The sequence below is a fragment of the Mobula hypostoma genome, chromosome 7, assembly GCF_963921235.1.
Source record: "Mobula hypostoma chromosome 7, sMobHyp1.1, whole genome shotgun sequence".
Lineage (NCBI taxonomy): Eukaryota > Metazoa > Chordata > Chondrichthyes > Myliobatiformes > Myliobatidae > Mobula > Mobula hypostoma.
In genome coordinates, this window is record NC_086103.1 from 182,060,287 (window position 1) to 182,079,486 (window position 19,200).

General features: G+C 46.4%; 1 protein-coding gene across 1 annotated transcript in view; it reads right to left on the bottom strand.

Moving 5' to 3' along the window:
* Window positions 1-376: 376 nt before the first annotated feature.
* map6a (microtubule-associated protein 6a) overlaps window positions 377-19,200 on the bottom strand; it is a 52,762-nt gene continuing 33,938 nt past the window's right edge. Inside the window, exons 2-4 of the mRNA XM_063054669.1 lie at window positions 14,102-14,508; window positions 6,430-6,664; window positions 377-4,991 (exon numbers count right to left, since the gene is read on the bottom strand). Coding sequence (XP_062910739.1) covers window positions 4,794-4,991; window positions 6,430-6,664; window positions 14,102-14,508 — 840 coding nt within the window. The 3' untranslated portion in view covers window positions 377-4,793. The remainder of the gene's footprint in view (window positions 4,992-6,429; window positions 6,665-14,101; window positions 14,509-19,200) is intronic.

Consider the following 19,200-nt stretch of genomic DNA (forward strand, 5'->3'; position numbering starts at 1 on the left):
CGTACTTGCAATTAACACAGTTTCATCTGCATATCTGAAATTATTGATGCTTTCACCGCCAACTTGGATTCCCCAATGCAGTCTCCTGCTGCTTTCTGCCTAAGCTTGTTAAGTTTATCTTGATAGGCTTGGGAATTCCATGTTACTTGTAATATTTAAGTGCATGCGTGATTCGCACTAATCGCAGGGTGCTAGTTTTGAGAATGCTACTTCTTGTGGTGTCACTTGGCTGAACCACCGATGTTCATTTGGAATCTTTACGAACAAACTCTTGTACCGCTGTAACAAAACAACAGATTTCACGACGTCATGCCTGATTCTGAGTGTGGGACGGACAATCAGAACGATGATGAGCAAACACCTCAGGGACATTTTCAGCAATCAGCATTTATTGGTAAATAACTGCAAGCAACGTTCACAAATCACATCACAACCGGGAGCTACACACTGACATCAACTGATCATTCCCACCACCACAACATGACTGAAACGCGACCAAGTGCGACATACCCAACCCTGTCACCGGGGGGTCAGTTACCGGGGCTGGAACGGGGTGGAGGGGGGGAGGCAGTGAGGAGAGTCTTCCCATCAATTCTTGAAACGTTCGGGGAGCATTCCATGATCAAAGTACAGAGAGCGGTACGTGTGTGTGAGTGAGTGAAAGAGAAAATGAGACATGAGAGAGACAGACAGACAGAAAGACATAACAGCAGACAGTGAACAGGAAGGTCAGGCAGAGAGAGAGAAGGAGAGAGAGACAGACAGAGGGAGCAGAGAGAATGACAGAGACAAAATGAGAGGTGCATAGAGAGATTGGGACAGACAGCAGATAGGGACAATTAGTGAGGGAGAGAGAGATAGTGACAGAGAGGTAAATAGAGATATGGACAGAGACAGAGGGACAGTGAGCGAGAGAGGTTTATAGACAGAGAGACAGGCAGTAGACAGAGGGACAGTGAGTGGGGGGGGAGAGAGAGACAGAGAGATACGAAGAGATCATGCATGCTCATGTCCATCAGAGGGACATTAGTGTATATGTGCTTTCGTGTTTACATCCTACATTCACATCAGTCTGTGCGTGCTGTGCTCACTCGTGTCTGCGTATGCGAATAAGACATTAGGCCACCTTGGCGTGGCAGCGTGCACATCCCCCGGACACGTCCTCATGTGCGAACGTCTACCACAATTGACGCAGGAGTGGGTGGTGGTAGACACACCCCCGCCACGCTGGCACTCGACCCCCTTCCTCACTCTGGCCAATGTTCAGGCAGTCAATGAGGTCTCTAGCCCAGTCCAAACACTAACCAAGCTTCCTACCTGCTCTCGGCCTCAGCAGGTCCTCACCAGCTCAGGCAGTCTTGGGCCCCAACAAGGGTGATGGTACAACCAGCTCCTGACACACTCCCCACCCTCCCAGCCGACAGCCGACCCCCCCGCCCCGCCCTTTCGTCCAGTCTTTTGGTTCAGGACCAAGTTCTGCAGGTTGATAATAATCAAAGTGATTGGCAGAAGAGCAAAAATGGACAGGAGGATATATTTCTTTTGCAAAGATGTAATGCTGAGGTTTTATAAGGCATTGGACAGGCTGCATTTGGAATATTGTGAGCACTGTTTTGGGCCTCTTATCTAAGAAAGGATGTACAGTATCAGCATCGGAGAGGTCCAGAGGAGGTTCATGAAAATGATCCCAGGGATGAAAAAGGGTTACCATATGAGGAGCTGGAGGAATCTCACAGAAACCCATTGAAATTGAAAGGCTAAGATAGAGAGGACGTGGAGAGGATGTTTCCTACAGTGGGTGAAGTCAAAGTCCAGGGGGTACAGCCACAGAATAGAGGTTCATCCCTTTACAACAGAGATGAGGAGGAATTTCTTTAGCCAGAGAGTGGTGAATCTGTGCAATTCATTGCCACGGACAGCTATGGAGGCCAAGTCACTGGATATATTTAAGGCAGAGGTTGATTAGTCAGGGTGTCGAATGTTATGGGGAGAAGGCAGGAGAATGGGGTTGAGAGGGATAGTAAATCAGTCATAATGGAATGGCGGAGCAGACTCAATGGGCCGAATGGCCTAATTCTGCTTTCACCTGGCAAATCGTTGGGTGTGGGAAGCTGGGAAAAAGTGGTATGGCATGGACTTAACCAGAAAACTAATATATTTTTTTAAGAATGAAGAGTTTGTGGGAGTTGTGCGGAAGTGAGTTAGAGATCCTACATGGAGTGGCCATTATATGAGGTACACCTGCTCATTAATGCAAATATTTAATCAGCCAATCACGTGGCAGAAACTCAATGCATAAAAGCATGTAGACATGGTCAGGAGGCTCAGTTGTTCAGACAAAGCATCAGAATGGGGAAGAAATGTGATCTAAGAGACTTTGACTGTGGAGTGATTATTGGTGCCAGACAGGGTGGTTTGAGTATCTCAGAAACTGCTGATCTCCTGGGATTCTCACACACACTGGTCTCTAGTGATTAAAGAGAATGGCGTGGGAAAAAAAAGACATCCAGTGAGCAGCAGTTCTGTGGGAGAAAACTCTTTGTTAATGAGGGAGGCCAGAGGAGAATGACCAGACTCAAAAAACCACGTGTTACAACAGTGGTGTGCAGAAGAGCATCTCTGAATGCACAGCACATCGAACATTGAAGTGGACGGGCTACAGCAACAGAAGACCACAAACATACACCCAAATGGCCACTTTATTAGGTACAGGAGGTAGATAATTAAGTGTCCACTGAGTGTATAGAAATATGTAGTTTTTGGGCTGAGTTACAGATTCTGTAAGTGATGGAAACAGGAATTCAAGTGGTTTATGTGTGAATTGTGAGAAGGACTAACAGCTAAGATTGCTCTGCGGAAACCTGGTGCTATCCTCCCAGGGAGTCACAGTGCACTACAGGAGAGAAGCAGGCCCTTTGGCCCATCTAGTCTGTGCCAGGCTGTTACTCTGCTTAGTCCCATCGACTGCACCCAGTCCATAGCCTTCCGTATATCTCCCATCCACTTACTTAGCCAGACCTCTCAAATGTTGCAGTCGAATTTGCAACCACCACTTGTGCTCTCCGTTCGTTCCACACTCACGCCACACCCTGAGAGAAGAAGTTCACTCTCGAGTTCCCCTTAAACATCTCACCTTTCACCCTAAACTCATGACCTCTAGTTCTAGTCTCACCCAACCTCGGTGGAAAAAGATTGCTTGCGTTTACCCCATCTATACCCCTCATAATTTTGTATAGAGCTATCAAATCTCCCCTCATTGTCCTACACTTTAGGAATAAAGTCCAAACCTATTTAACCTATTAACCCTATAACTCAGGTCCTGAAGTCCTGGCAACATCCTTGTAAATTTTCTCTGCTCTCTTTCAATCTGTTGATATCTTCCCTGAAGGTAGGTGACCAGAACTGCACTCCATACTCCAAATTAGGCCTCACTGACATGTTATAGGACTCTCCTGTCCACTGTGTATTCGTCGTTATTGACTGTTCTTGTCCTCGGTGTTGATCAGTGCCAATTCCCCCCATGGCACTGTTCAGTGTGTGGGCAGTCTGTTAATTCACTAATGCAGGATTCAGACATACTACTGGGCTGGAAGGGATGGGCGGGTTGAGGGAAGGAGGGCAGTTGAGCAGGGGAGAGCTGAGAGACCACCGTCCTAAAGGCTAACTCGCAGGTTGAGTTGGTGGCGAGGAAGGCAGATGCAATGTTAGTATTTATTTTGAGAGGACTAGAATATAAAAGCAAGGATGTAATGCTGAGGCTTTATAAGGCATTGGCCAGACCGAGTATTGTAAGCAGCTTTGGACCCCTATCTAAGAAAAGATGTGCTGGTGTTGGACAGAATCCAGAGGAGATGTATGAGAATGACCCTGGGAATGAAAGGGTTAATGTATGAGGAGCATTTGATAGCTCTGGGCCTCTGCTTGCTGCAGTTAAGAAGAATGGGGGGGGGGGGAGATCTCATTGAAACTTATCGACTGTTGAAAAACCTAGATAAAGTGAATGCGCAGAGGAAGTTTCCCTAGGGGGCGGATTCTCGGACTACAGAGTACAGCCTCAGAATAGAGGGGCAATCATTTAGATCAGAGATGAGGAGGAATTTCTTTAGCTAGAGGGTGGGGAGTCTGTGGAATTCATTGCCACAGATAGCAATGGAGGCAAAGTCATTGAGTATATTTAAAGCAGAGATTGATAGGTTCGTTATTAGTCAGGGCATCAAAGTTTACCGAGAGAAGGCAGGAGAATGGGTCTTAAAGGGATAATAAATCAGCTATGATTGAATGGCTGAAGAGTCTTGATGGGCCAAAAGGCCTAATTCTGTTCCCATGTCTTCCAATCTTATCTTATACATAAAGAGAATTATAGTTTTGAATCAGGCTCTTCTGGCCTGTGTTTATCTAGGCTATATTTATTGACAATCTTACGGTCGGCCAGGGTGGAAATGATTGGGTAATTCCCTTGTCAATCAAGTTTGGCATCCACCCTGCTCTAAGTGTACAAGATTGACTTTATGGATATAACTTATATCTAACTATCTTCCATAGATTGCTTCCTTCTGGAGAAATTATCCAGCTGTTATTGGGAGAAGTTGCTGTAGTTTCCCTTATTCTTTAAGTAAACTCTGCTTTCAGAGTGTCATACACCAGGCCAACTCCCAAATCCTTGGCTGATGCATAGTCATCAATAAATACTCTGGCTGAACTATTGATCTGTGTGTGACAGAGGGCTGCCTTCGTCTGGCGGGAAAAGGTCTGATCATTCTCCAGTTGCCCCAGTCACAGACGTGTTGGCGACATCACTCTTTCGCCTCGGCTAACTTGTTGTTGATCTCCTGGTTTTTCTCGCCTTCTTCCGGTTTGGTGGCTGGTGTGCTCTCGGCCGCCTTTTTCTTCACTGCCCGACTAGACGTGCCGTGTTTCTCTTTGGCTTTTCGGGGGGTTTTATGGCTGGACGGCTTTTTTGGTTTCGATGTCTGGGCGCTAGGCTTCTCCGGCTTGAAGGAAGAGGCAGAAGTGTGGGGTGGGGAAAGGGGGCGAAAAATAATTGTTAGAATCACAATATTATGCAGCATACACTCAGTGGCCATTTTATTAGATACACTTGCTCATTAATGACAATATAAAATCAGCCAATCATGTGGCAGCATCACAATGTATAAAAGCACGCAGACACGGTCAAGAGGCTCAACAAGCATTTTAATGGAGAAGAAGTGTTATCTAAATGACTTTGACCCTGGAATGATTGTTGGTGCCAGTCGGTAGGAAAGGTAAAGGGCTGGTGAGGAAGGAGTCTGATAGGAGAGGAGAGTGGACCGTAGGAGAAAGGGAAGGAGGAGAGGTACCAGGGTGAGGTGATAGGCAGCACTTGGTTTCACCTATCACCTTCTGGCTGTCCTCCTTCCCGTGCCCCCAACCTTTTTATTCTGGCACCTTCCCCCTTCCTTTCCAGTCCTGATGAAGGCTCTCGACCCAAAATGTCAACTGTTTATTCATTTCCATAGATGCTGCCTGACCTGCTGAGTTCCTCCAGCTTTTTTTTTGCATGTGTTGCTTTGGATTTCCAGCATCTGCAGACCCTCTTAAGTTCATGAGATTCCGCAGATGCTGTAAATTTTGAGCAACACACACAAAAATGCTGGAGGAACTCAGCAGGTCAGGCAGAATCAATGGACGGGAATAAACAGTTATTGTTTCCACCAACCCTTCCACCCTGATGACTTACAAGTTTCTACAGATGTACCGTGGAGAGCATTCCGACTAGCTGTGGAGGGGCCACTACAGAGGATCAGTAAAAGCTTCTGCAAGTTGTAAACCCAGCCAGTTCTGTCATGGGCACCAGCCTCCCCAGCATCGAGCATATCTTCGAAAGACGGTGACTCAAAAAGCTGGCATTTGTCATTAAGGACCCTCATCAAGTAGGAGATGCCCTCTTCTTATTGCTACCATTAGGAAGGAGGTACAGAAACCAGAAGACTCACACTCACTACTTTCGGAACAACTTCGTCCCCTCTGCCATCAGATTTCTGAACAGTCCATGAGCACATGAACACTAGCTCACTATTCCTCTTTTTTTCGATGCATCATTTGCATCAAATCAAATTATCAAGTGTCGCCACGCTTCAGTGCCAACATAGCATGCCCACACAACTTACTAATCCTAATTTGTACGTCTTTGGACTGTGGGAGGAAACTGGAGCACCTGGAGAACACCCACACGGTCACGGGGAGAACGTACAAACTCCTTTACAAGCAGCAGCAGGAATCAAACCTGGGTCTTACAGCTGACATTGTAAAGTGTTGTGCTCACTGCAAAGCTATCGTGTTGCCATTTGCTGCACTGCAATAAACAAAAGATGCTCCCCAAAACTCCCTCCCCCATAAGTTACTGGTGACCAGGCTGAGAGAATGTGGGGCTGCAGAGTTTGCCTTTACCTTGGCTGGCTCTCTGTAGAACTCGCTGTAGAGGCTGCGTATCCTCCTGCGTTCCGGACCCTTTGTGTCCGCTGTCCCTGGCTTGATCATATCTGGCCGTTTACTGAACTGGCCCCTGAAGGTGGTGTTGTAACTGGTCTCGTGGGCGACCTTCGCGTCTGGAGGGTGGTACGTTTGCTTGGGTTTGATGGCCTTCGTGGGTTTGACGTCCACTGTCCAGGCCCTGAACTCGTTCCTGCAGGGAGGCACAGTAGGTAATTGCTTTGTTACTACCGCGTGAACCGAGACACAATGAAAAACTATTGTTTGTGTGATATCCAGATAGATCATTCAATATGTAAGTACATCCATTAGTCTTGCGAGACCATGGATCTGCTCCTGGAAAGTCTTCATTCTCCGGGGCGCAGGCCTGGGCAAGGTTGTATGGAAGACCAACAGTTGCCCATGCTGCAAGTCTCCCCTCTCCACGACACCGATGTTGTCCAAGGGAAGGGCATTAGGACCCGTACAGCTTGGCACCAGTGTCATTGCAGAGCAATGTGTGATTAAGTGCCTTGCTCAAGGACACAACATGTTCCCTCGGCTGGGGCTCGAACTCACGACCTTCAGGTCGCTAGTCCAATGCCTTAACCACTTGGCCACGTGCCCACACATCATGCTATTAAAAAAAGGAAATCAAAGTGCAGAATAGAGTGCTACAGTTACAGAGAAATTGCAGAGCAAGCAGACAATAAGTTGCAAGGTCCATGACAAGGTAGATCATGAGTTCATCTTTAGCAGAGTCATAAGCAGGCCCCTCAACCCATCTAGTCCGTGCTGACCTGTTTTTCTCTCCAGTCCCATTTACTCGCACCTGGACCATACCCCACCATGTCCCTCTCATCCATGTTCTTATCCAAACTTCTCTGAATTGTTGCAATTGAACCCTCACCCACCACGTCCACTGGCAACTCGATCCCTACCCTCATTTCACTCTGTGTGAAGAAGTTCGCCACTCAGTGTTCCCATTAAATATTTCACCTTTCACCCTTAACCTATGACCTCTAGTTCCAGTCTCACCCAACTTGAGGGGAAAAGTCCTGCATCTACACCTCTCATAACTTCCTATACTTCTGTAAGATCTCCCTCCTTCTCCTGCGCTCCAAGGAATAAAGTCCCAGCATGTTCAACCTTTTCATATACCGTAACTCAGGTCCTTGAGTCCTGGCGGCATCTATATAAAAGTCTGTCGAAGAATCAAATAACAGTGGGGTAGTAGCTGTTCATGAGAATGGTGGGATGAGCTCTGTAATTTTTATTTCTTCAGTCCAATGGGGGGGATGGGAGAAGAGAGACTATCCATAGTGGGAGGGGTCCTTGATTATGTTGGCTGCTATCCTGAGGCAGAGACAGAGTTCATGGAGGGGAGGCTGGTTTGCATGATGGACTGTAATTTCTAGCAGTTGCCTGTGAAATAGACAGCTAGCAAGGGGCACACCTATTTATACATGAACGTTTGTTTATTTGCATGATGAGACCTCCGTCGGTCAGGGTCAACCATGGATATTGTGTCCTAGCTGTCTAGATACATAAGCCAGGGCAGTACAATATGGAGAGCAAGCTGTTGCCTATGTAGCAAGTTCCCCCTCTCCACATATCTGATAAACCCAAAGCAACGGCAGAGACCGATACAGTTTGGTACCAGCAGAGTCGCAGGAGTTGCCAGTCAGCGTTGAACTCAATGTAGATCTGCCTCAGGAACTCCAGCTCTGGATTTTTCCTTGGGTTTATTCCCAAAGTCTTCCCCATGAGTGGGTTTAGCCGCAAGGCAGCTGAGGTTTGAGATGAGAGTTCTCCTTCTCCTAGATGAGCTGCCAACCACGGCTGACGAGCTTTACTTACACGTACACAGATTTACATTAGGTTCACTAGGATCATCACCATAATCATTGTGTGCTGTGTTGTATGATGTGAGTGATCATGGTCTTTGACCATAATTGTTTCTACAGAAGTGGTTTGATGTTGCCTTCTTCTGGACAGTGTCTTTACTAGATGGGTGACCCCAGCCGTTATCAATACTCTTCAGAGATTGTCTGCCTGGCGTCGTGGTCACATAACCAGGACTTGTGATATGCACCGGCTGCTTGTACGACCATCCACCTCCTGCTCCCATGGTTTCACATGACCCTGATTGGGGGGCTAAGCAGGTGCTACACCTTGCCCAAGGATGATCTGCAGACTAGCGGAGGGAAAGAGCACCTTACACCTCCTTTGGTAGAGACATTGCTCCACCCCGCCAACCATCACAAGAATATTTACTTACTTTTCAAATTAAAGTGTGATCATCCTAGACCTGTTCCTATGCTGCACTCCTCTATTTTCTGTGTTCTATACAGCCCCATCAATGTGTGGCTGGGCACAGATAAAATGGCATCTATAAATTTGCTGATGACACAACTATTGTTGGTAGAATTTCAGATGGTGACAAGGAGACATACAGGAGCAGGATAGACCAGCTGGTTGAATGGAGTCACAAGAACAACCTTGCACTCAATGTCAGTGAGACCACGGAATTGTCTGTGAACATCAGGAAGAGGAAGACAGAGAAGACACACCAGGCCTCATCGAAGGATCGGCTGTAGAAAGGGTGAGCAGCTTCAAGTTCTTGGTGTCAACATTTCTGAGGATCTATCCCGAGCCCAACATATCAAGGTAGTTACAAAGAAAGCATGACAGAGCTATATCTCATTGGAAGTTTGAGGAGATTTGGTACGTCACCAAAGACTCTCGCAAGTTTCTGCAGATGTACACGGAGAGCATTCAAACTGGTTGCATCACCGTCTGGTATGGAGGGAATTCTGTGATTCTGCACAGAATCAGAAAATGCTGCAGAAAGTTGAAAGCTCGGCCAGCTCCATCATTGGCACAAGCCTCCCCAGTGTCCAGGACACCTTCAAAGGGCGATGCCTCAAAAAAGTGGCATCCAGCATTAAGGACCCAGGGCAGTCACCCAGGGCAGGTCTTCTTCTCATTGCTACCATCAAGAAGGAGATACAGGAGCCTGAAGATGCACATTGAACATCTTAGGAACAATCTTAGGAACTTCCCCCTCACCATCAGATTTCCAAATGGACAATGAACCATGTACACTATTTCAATATGTTTCCCTTTTTTGCTCTCCTTTGCATGACTTATTTAATTTAATTTTAAAATATACATTGTTTATTGTAATTTATAGTTTTTTATTATTATGTATTGCAATATACTACTGCCATAAGACAACAAATTTCACAGCATAATCCAGTGATATTAAACCTGACTTTGATTTTGATGCTAGTATGCACTCCAGCCTGTGGTGCCTACTGGTCCCACAAGGCTCCCAGAGAGCTGTGTGCTCTCTCTTCAGGGACACAGAGGTACAGAAGCATCCTCACAGAGGGGCTAGCAGTCGGCTCAGGCGGAGTCCTCAATGGCCAACTTACTGTATGTTAGGCGGATCGAAAAAAGTTAAGGCCAGTGGGCTCCTGGGAGACTTGGTCAATTGGATTTAAAGCAATAGCTAGGGCTTTTCTCTTTGGAGCCAAGGAGGATCGAAATTAGAACACTACAGTATGCCAATGTGCCAACAGAGTCAACCTAACCCTTCCCTCCCGCATAGCCCTTCATTTTTCTTTCATCCATCTAAGACCTTCTTAAATGCTCCCAATGTATCTTCTACCACTATCTCCAGCAGGCCCTATACTGTGCTTTACTAATGTCCCTCCCAGCACTTACTCCTGTGAGCGGCCAAAGTGTTACACCTACCCACTCATCTCCTCTTGTGAGGAAAGGTGAAGCAAGCTAGGGATTTTCTTTTTGGAGCAATAGAGTGATGGAGGATATCTCTGCAGATTCCTCCAAATTGCCGTGCAATTGGATAGAACGGTTAAGAAGGCGGACGGTATGTTGGCCTTTATTAGTTAGGGGATTGAGGTAATATTGCAGCTCTATAAAACTCCGGTTAGGCCACACTTGGAAAACTGTGTTCAGTTCTGGTCACTCATTATAGGAAGGATGTGGAAGCTTTGGAGAGGGTGCGGAGGAGATTTACCAGGATGCAGCCTGGATTTGAGAGCACGTCTGATGAGGATAGGTTGAGCGAGCTGGGCCTTTCTCTTGGTGCAAAGGAGAATGAGAGCTGACTTGATAGGGGTATACAGTACCAGATGATAAGAGGCGTAGATTAACTGGACAGCCAGAGACTCTTTTCCAAGGTGGAAATGGCTAATATGTGGGGGCGCAGTTTTAAACTGATTGGAGGACATTATGGGGGGGGGGGTTGGTGGCAGATGTCAGAGGTAGGTTTTCTACACAGACATTAGAGGGTGTGTGGAACGCCCTGCCAGAGGTGATGATAGAGACAGATACATTAAGGACATTTAAGAGACTCTTAAATAGGCACGTGGATGAAAGAAAAATGGAGGGCTATGTAGAAGGAAAGGGCTTGATTGATCTTGGAGTAGGTTAAAAGGTCAGCATAACATCGTGGGCCAAAGGACCTGTACTGTGTGGAAATGTTCTATGTTCTATGCTTTCTGTTTTGTGTTTGACGTTATTTTCAGAGTGATGAACATTTAAGGCCATTTGGCTCATCATACCTGTTACGAAGTCCTGTAGTACAGAAACAGACCCTTCAGCCCATCTGGCTTGTGCAATCAATGTTCCCATCCAACTTAGTCCCATTTCCCCACGTTTGACTCATATCCCTCTAAACCTGGGGTTCCCCTACCATTAGCCATGAACCTCTACCATTAACCAAGGGGTTCAAGGACCCCAGGATTGGAAACCCCCACTCTAAACTTACCTGTCCAAGTACAGGTCCACAATCCCTTATCCGAAATCCTGAAAACCAAAAAGTTCCGAAAACCGAAGCTTTTCACGTGGAGTGTGGAGCGTGTCGTAACAAGGCTTGTTTGGCGCGCCAACAGCTGACGTCACTCAATTCAGGTTAATTGCTGGCCTTGAACAACGTGCATTTATCAGGGAGCAAGAGGTTATGGCAGTTTACTCATTTAATGTACTTGCCTCAGCCACGTCCTCTCATTCCATACACTGACCACCCTCAGGGTGATAAAGCTGCCGCTCAGATTCTTATTAAATTTCTCCCCTCTCACCCTAAACCTTTGCTTTCAAGTTCTTGATTTCCCCAACCCTAGGAAAAAGAAGCACATGCATTCACTCTGTCTACGTCCCTCGTGGCGTTATACACCTCTGTAAGATCACCCCTCCTCTGCTCACACTCCGATGAAAAATGGCCCTGCCTGCTCGGACTTGCTCCATAACTCAGTCCCTTGAGTCCCAACAAAATCTTTGTCAGTCTCCTCTTTCCTGCTTAATCACACCTTTCCTATCACAGGGTGACCAAAATTGAATGCAATATTTCAAATGTGGCCTCAGCAATGTCTCGCGGAACTGCCACATAACTTCCCAACACGATAAAATGGTAACAGTCACTTTCAGCCCAACAAACCAATTACACCCTTGGGACCGATTAAACTACTAACTCATACGAGCAGTGGGATTGAACCCGGAACGCTGTGCTGTATAGTGTCACTCTAACCACTATGTTCCTGTGCCACCTAACAGAAATCCCCTATAAACGAAGAGACTATCTACCGTTCAGGATAACTGATAATCAGAACTTATCCATTTTAATTTTAATTCTCCTCCTCATTCCCTCACCGGCCTGTCTATCCTTGACCTCTTCCACTACCAGGGTGAGGCTCAATACAAACTAGAGGAACTGCGGTTCAGACTTCACCTGGGTGGCCTATAACCCGACAGCAGGCACGTTAATTTCTCCAAATCGTGATTCCTGCTCTCACTGTCTTGCGTCTCTACCCAGTTCCTCCTACATCCACCACAGACCTCATCATCCTACTTCTTTCTTCTCCTCCACCCTCTCCTTCTGCCCATTACCCACACACCCTTCCCACTGGTTCCCCTCCCTCACTTGGTTCCACACTCCACTTCCTATCAGATTCCCTCATCTGAAGACCTCCACTGTTTCCACCATCATCTCCCAGACTCAGTCACTCTCTCCACTCTCTTTTCCTCCATCTGCCTATCAGCACTCTTCAACTGGATCCACCCGTCACCTCTCATCCTCTGTCACTACCTCCACTCTCCCCTCCTCCATCCGCCTATCAGCCCTCCTCACTTGGATCTCAGCCCCATAAAACATGCTCCAACTGGATCCACCCATCACCTCCCAGCCTCGGTCACTCTCTCTACTCTCCCCTCCTCCATCCGCCTATCAGCCCTCCTCACCTGGATCCGCCCATCACCTCCCAGCCTCAATCACTCTCTCCACTCTCCCCTCCTCCATCTGCCTATCAACCCTCCTCACCTGGATCCACCCATCACCTCCCAGCTCTTGTACCACTCCTCCCCCTCACCTCTTTACACTGACCATCTCACCTCTATTCTTCCAGTCTAGATGAAGGTCTCGACCCGAGACTTTGACTGCCCACTTCTCATGCTGCCTGGCCCACAGGGTCCCTCCAGCTTTTTGATTTTCTTTTGGTTCCAAGATCATATTGAGGACTGGGGCAGGTTTGAGGGGCTGAGTGGCCTCCTCCAGCTCCCATCTCCTTGTGTGTGCCTGCTCCTACCTTCCAAAGAACGAGACACTTTAGCTGAGGTCTGGCCAGAGATACAATGAACATTTGGCCTTGAAGTCTTTGAATTTTAACGAAACAATTGAGTTCAACCCAGAGAAGTGTGAAGTTATTCTTGTCAGTGTGGAGAAACAGAGGGATCTTGGAGTTCACATCCATAGGTCCCTCAATGTTAGTACACAAGTTGATAGAGTGGTTAAGCATGTGTATGGTGCGTTGACCTTCATTATTCAGGGGGACTGAGTTCAAGAGCCGTGAGGTAATGTTACAGCTCTATAAAACCCCGGTTAGACCACACTTGGAGTATTGTGTTCAGTTCCGGTCACCTCATTATAGGAAGGATTTGAAAGCTTTAGAGAGGGTGCAGAGGAGATTTACCAGGATGCTACATGGATTAGAGAGCATGTCTTATGAGGGAGTGAGGGATTTTCTCTTTGGAGCTACAGAGAATAAAAGGTGACTTGATAGAGGGGTACAAGATGATAAGAGGCATCCAACAAGCGGACAGCCAGAGACTTTTTTCTGGGGCGGAAATGGCTAACACGAGACAACAAAATTTTAGGAAGTCATTCCTGCCTGTGGCCATCAAACTTCACAACTCCTCCCTTGGAGGGTCAGACACCCTGAGCCAATAGGCTGGTCCTGGACTTATTTCCTGGCATAATTTACATTTACTATTTAACTATTGTGGTTTTATTACTATTTATTATTTATGGTGCAACTGTAACAGAAACCAATTTCCCCCGGGATCATTAAAGTATGACTATGACTATGACTATGAAAAGTACAGCGGGGAGATAGCCTTATTACACAGAGAGTGAGGGTTAGATGGAACTCACTGCCAGAGGTGCTGGCAGAGGCAGATACATTATGGACGTTTAAGATGCTCTTTGATGGATTACAGAAACATGGAGGGCTATGTAAGTGGGAAGGGTTAGATTAACCTAAGAGTAGGTTAAAAGCGTGACACTACACCGTGGGACGAAGGGCCTGTGCTGTTCTGTGTTCTATGTTGAATTCTGCTGGCATGTTACCTGTACGAAGTGGCCGTCCCTCTGTCCTCTTTGATCTGCCTGTTTAGAGCATCCGCGGCTTTGCCCTTTGCTGGGTCCTGCACGGCCGCCGTCCCGGCTGACGTTGGCGCTGCTGAACCAGCTGGCTCCTCCCCACTGGGCACTGGGGTCTGGCTCCCTCTCTCCCCCTTGGGGATCCAGGGGTGCTGGTCGCTCCTCTTGGGGATGGGCCATGCCTTGAAATCCTTCTTGTACTGCGTCTCCTTCTCGAAGGGGGTGTCGGTCGGCGTGTACTCCTGCTTGGGCTTACAGCTGGGCTCGGGGCGGACCTTCCAGGGACGGTAGTCCTGCCTCATGACCGACTCCCGCCTCGAGGCCGGTCGGATGTTTCCTGGTGCGGACACTGCATCGGTCACCGCTTCAGATGCCTGATTGTGGCAGAACGGGAAAAAAAAGAGATCATAAAAAATATGCAACCCATCCAGCAGCAACTACACCACACATTTAGGATCTAAATGTGATCAAGGAGGAAGGCTATCAAAGATGGCAGTAGGGACCTGGACGAGCTGGAGAAATAGGCTGGAAAGATGGCAGGTGGAATTTAATGCAGACGAGTGTCAGTCATTGCACTTTCTGGGGATAAACCAAGGTAGGACTGTCACAGTGCATGGTAGGGCACTGAGGAGTGTGTTAGAACAAAGGAACCTGGGACAGAAGAGATTCTGGCCGATGCTGGAAATCCAGAATGACACTTAAAGGATTGACGGTGGATATGCAATGGCAGGCATTTAAAGGTTGCATGGATGAACTACAACAATTGTTCATCCCAGTTTGGCAAAAGAATAAATCAAGGAAGGTAGTGCACCCGTGGCTGACAAGAGAAATTAGGGATAGTATCAATTCCAAAGAAGTAGCATACAAATTAGCCAGAGAAAGTGGCTCACCTGAGGACTGGGAGAAATTCAGAGTTCAGCAGAGGAGGACAAAGGGCTTAATTAGGAAGGGGAAAAAAGATTATGAGAGAAAACTGGCAGAGAACATAAAAACGGACTGTAAAAGCTTTTATAGATATGTAAAAAGGAAAAGACTGATAAAGACAAATGTAGGTCCCCTGCAAACAGAAACAGGTGAATTGATTATGGGGAGCAAGGACATGGCAGACCAATTGAATAATTACTTTGGTTCTGTCTTCACTAAGGAGGACATAAATAATCTTCCAGAAATAGTAAGGGACAGAGGGTCCAGTGAGATGGAGGAACTGAGTGAAATGCATGTTAGTAGGGAAGTGGTGTTAGGTAAATTGAAGGGATTGAAGGCAGATAAATCCCCAGGGCCAGATGGTCTGCATCCCAGAGTGCTTAAGGAAGTAGCCCAAGAAATAGTGGATGCATTAGTGATAATTTTTCAAAACTCGTTAGATTCTGGACTAGTTCCTGAGGATTGGAGGGTGGCTAATGTAACCCCACTTTTTAAAAAAGGAGGGAGAGAGAAACCGGGGAATTATAGGCCGGTTAGCCTAACGTCGGTGGTGGGGAAACTGCTGGAGTCAGTTATCAAGGATGTGATAACAGCACATTTGGAAAGCGGTAAAATGATTGGACAAAGTCAGCATGGATTTGTGAAAGGAAAATCATGTCTGACGAACCTCATAGAATTTTTTGAGGATGTAACTAGTAGAGTGGATAGGGGAGAACCAGTGGATGTGGTATATTTGTATTTTCAAAAGGCTTTTGACAAGGTCCCACACAGGAGATTAGTGTGCAAACTTAAAGCACACGGTATTGGGGGTAAGGTATTGGTGTGGGTGGAGAATTGGTTAGCAGACAGGAAGCAAAGAGTGGGAATAAACGGGACCTTTTCAGAATGGCAGGCGGTGACTAGTGGGGTACCGCAAGGCTCAGTGCTGGGACCCCAGTTGTTTACAATATATATTAATGACTTGGATGAGGGAATTAAATGCAGCATCTCCAAGTTTGCGGATGACACGAAGCTGGGTGGCAGTGTTAGCAGTGAGGAGGATGCTAAGAGGATGCAGGGTGACTTGGATAGGTTGGGTGAGTGGGCAAACTCATGGCAGATGCAATTTAATGTGGATAAATGTGAAGTTATCCACTTTGGTGGCAAAAATAGGAAAACAGATTATTATCTGAATGGTGGCCGATTAGGAAAAGGGGAGGTGCAACGAGACCTGGGTGTCATTATACACCAGTCATTGAAAGTGGGCATGCAGGTACAGCAGGCGGTGAAAAAGGCGAACGGTATGCTGGCATTTATAGCGAGAGGATTCGAGTACAGGAGCAGGGAGGTACTACTGCAGTTGTACAAGGCCTTGGTGAGACCACACCTGGAGTATTGTGTGCAGTTTTGGTCCCCTAATCTGAGGAAAGACATCTTTGCCATAGAGGGAGTACAAAGAAGGTTCACCAGATTGATTCCTGGGATGGCAGGTCTTTCATATGAAGAAAGACTGGATGAACTGGGCTTGTACTCGTTGGAATTTAGAAGATTGAGGGGGGATCTGATTGAAACGTATAAGATCCTAAAGGGATTGGACAGGCTAGATGCGGGAAGATTGTTCCCGATGTTGGGGAGGTCCAGAACAAGGGGTCACAGTTTGAGGATAGAGGGGAAGCCTTTTAGGACCGAGATTAGGAAAAACTTCTTCACACAGAGAGTGGTGAATCTGTGGAATTCTCTGCCACAGCAAACTGTTGAGGCCAGTTCATTAGCTATGTTTAAAAGGAAGTTAGATATGGCCCTTGTGGCTACAGGGGTCAGGGGGTATGGAGGGAAGGCTGGGTTCTGAGTTGGATGATCAGCCATGATCATAATAAATGGCGGTGCAGGCTCGAAGGACCGAATGGCCTACTCCTGCACCTATTTTCTATGTTTCTATGTTTCTATACACAAATGTTGGAGGAACTCAGCAGGTTAGGCAGCATCTAAGGAGAGGAATAAACAGTTGACGTATCGAGCCAACCATAGAAAACATCCTCTTCACATCCACCCTATCCAGTCCTTTCAACATTCGGTAGGTTTTAATGAGCTCCCCCCCCTGCATTCTTCTAAACTCCAGTGAGTACAGGCCCAAAGCTGCCAAACACTCCTCAAATGTTAACCCTTTCATTCCCAGAATCATCCTCGTAATCCTCCTTTGGAATCTCTCCAATGACAACACATCCTGAGATGTGGGTGCCAAACGGTTGACAATACTCCAAGTGCAGCCTGTCTAGTATCTTATAAAGCTTCAGCAATATCTCCTTGTGTTTATATTCTATTCTCCTTGAGTGTATTGAATGCACTCCTAAGTCTCTCTGCACCTCTGCCATTTGAACCTCTCCCCAATTAGATAAAAGACTGCCCTATTGTTCCTTTTACCAAAATACATTATCATACATTTCCCAACATTGTATTCCATCTGCCAATTTTTTGCCCATTCTTCCAATTTTTCTAAGTCCTGCTGCAATCACATTGCTTGCTCAATACTATCTACCCCTCCACCTATCTTCATTTCATCTGTAAACTTTGTCACAAAAAGCCATAAATTCCATCATCTAAATCACTGACAAACAAGGTGAAAAGTAGCAGTCCCAATACTGACCACCACTAGTCACCAGTAGCCAACTAGAAAAATCCCCCTTTATTCCCACTTGCTGCCTCCTGCCTGTCAGCCAAGTACTCCGAGTGGGGTCTATCTAAGGTCTTATCTAGCTGTAACATTACCTCAAGGCTCTTGAACTCAATCCCATGGTTGATAAATGCTAACACACGATACGCCTTCTTAACAACACTGTCAACCTGCGCAGCAGCTTTGAGTGTCCTTTGGACATGAACCAAAGATCTCTCCGATCTTCCACACTGCCAAGAGTTTTATCATTAATACTATTTTCTGTCTTTAAATCTGACTTGCCAAAATGAACCATTTCACACTTATCTGGGTTGAACTCCAACTGCCACTTCTCAGCCCAGTTCTACATCTTATCGATGTCCCGCTGTAACATGACAACCCTCCAGACTATCCACAACACCCCCAACCTTTGTGTCATCAGCAAACTTGCTAATCCACCCTTCTACTTCTTCATCCAGGTCATTTAAAAAAATCACAAAGAGGAGGGGACCCAGAACAGATCCCTGTGGAACACCGCTGGTCACCGCTCTCCATGCAGAATATGAACCATTTACAACCACCCTTTGCCTTCTGTGGGTAAGCCAATTCTGGATCCACAAAGCGTGATCTCCTTGGATCCCATCCCTCCTTTCTTTCTGAATGAGCCTTGCATGAGGAATCTTATCAAATGCCTTAATGAAATTCATATATACTACATCCACTGCTCTACCTTCATCAATGTGTTTTCTTACATCCTCAAAGAATTCAATCAGGCTCGTAAGGCACAGCCTTCCCTTAACTTTCCTTTTCAGAAGTACCCCAGCCGTTTGAGTACTTCTTCTACTATGGAACATATCTCTCCTGCGCCTTGTGAACTATTCCCAGAAACTTCAGCCGTCTCTGCTCTGCCGTCATCCCCAGCAGCATCCTTTTCCATTTCAGCTGGGAAAGCTCCTCTCTCATGCATCTATAATTCCTTTTATCCATTGCGATACTGATGCTTCTCCCTCTCAAGTTGCAGTATGAATTCAATCATATTATGGTCATCATCTCCTCAGGGTTCCTTTACATTAATCTCCCTAATAAGATCTATGTTATTACACATACCCAGTCTAAGATAGCCTTTCCCCAAGCGGACACAAGCCCAAGCTGCTCTAAAAAGCCACCTCAGAGGCATTCAACTAACTCCCTCTCTTGCAATCCAACTCCAAACTGGTTTTTCCAATCCCCTTGCATATTGAACTCCCCCATTACAATCATGACTTTACCTTTACTACATATCTATTCCAGCTCCCTTTGCAATCTCAACCCCACATCTTGGCTACTATTTGGAGGCCTATATATGATTCCCATAATGGGCTTTTTATACATTGTTTCTTAACTCCACCCACAAAGATTCAACATTCTTTGACAAAGAGAAATGAAAGCCAACATAAAAGCAAAAGAGATGGCAGATAATAGTGCAAAAATTAGTTGGAATTTAAAGGATTTAAAAACCAACAGAAGGCAACTA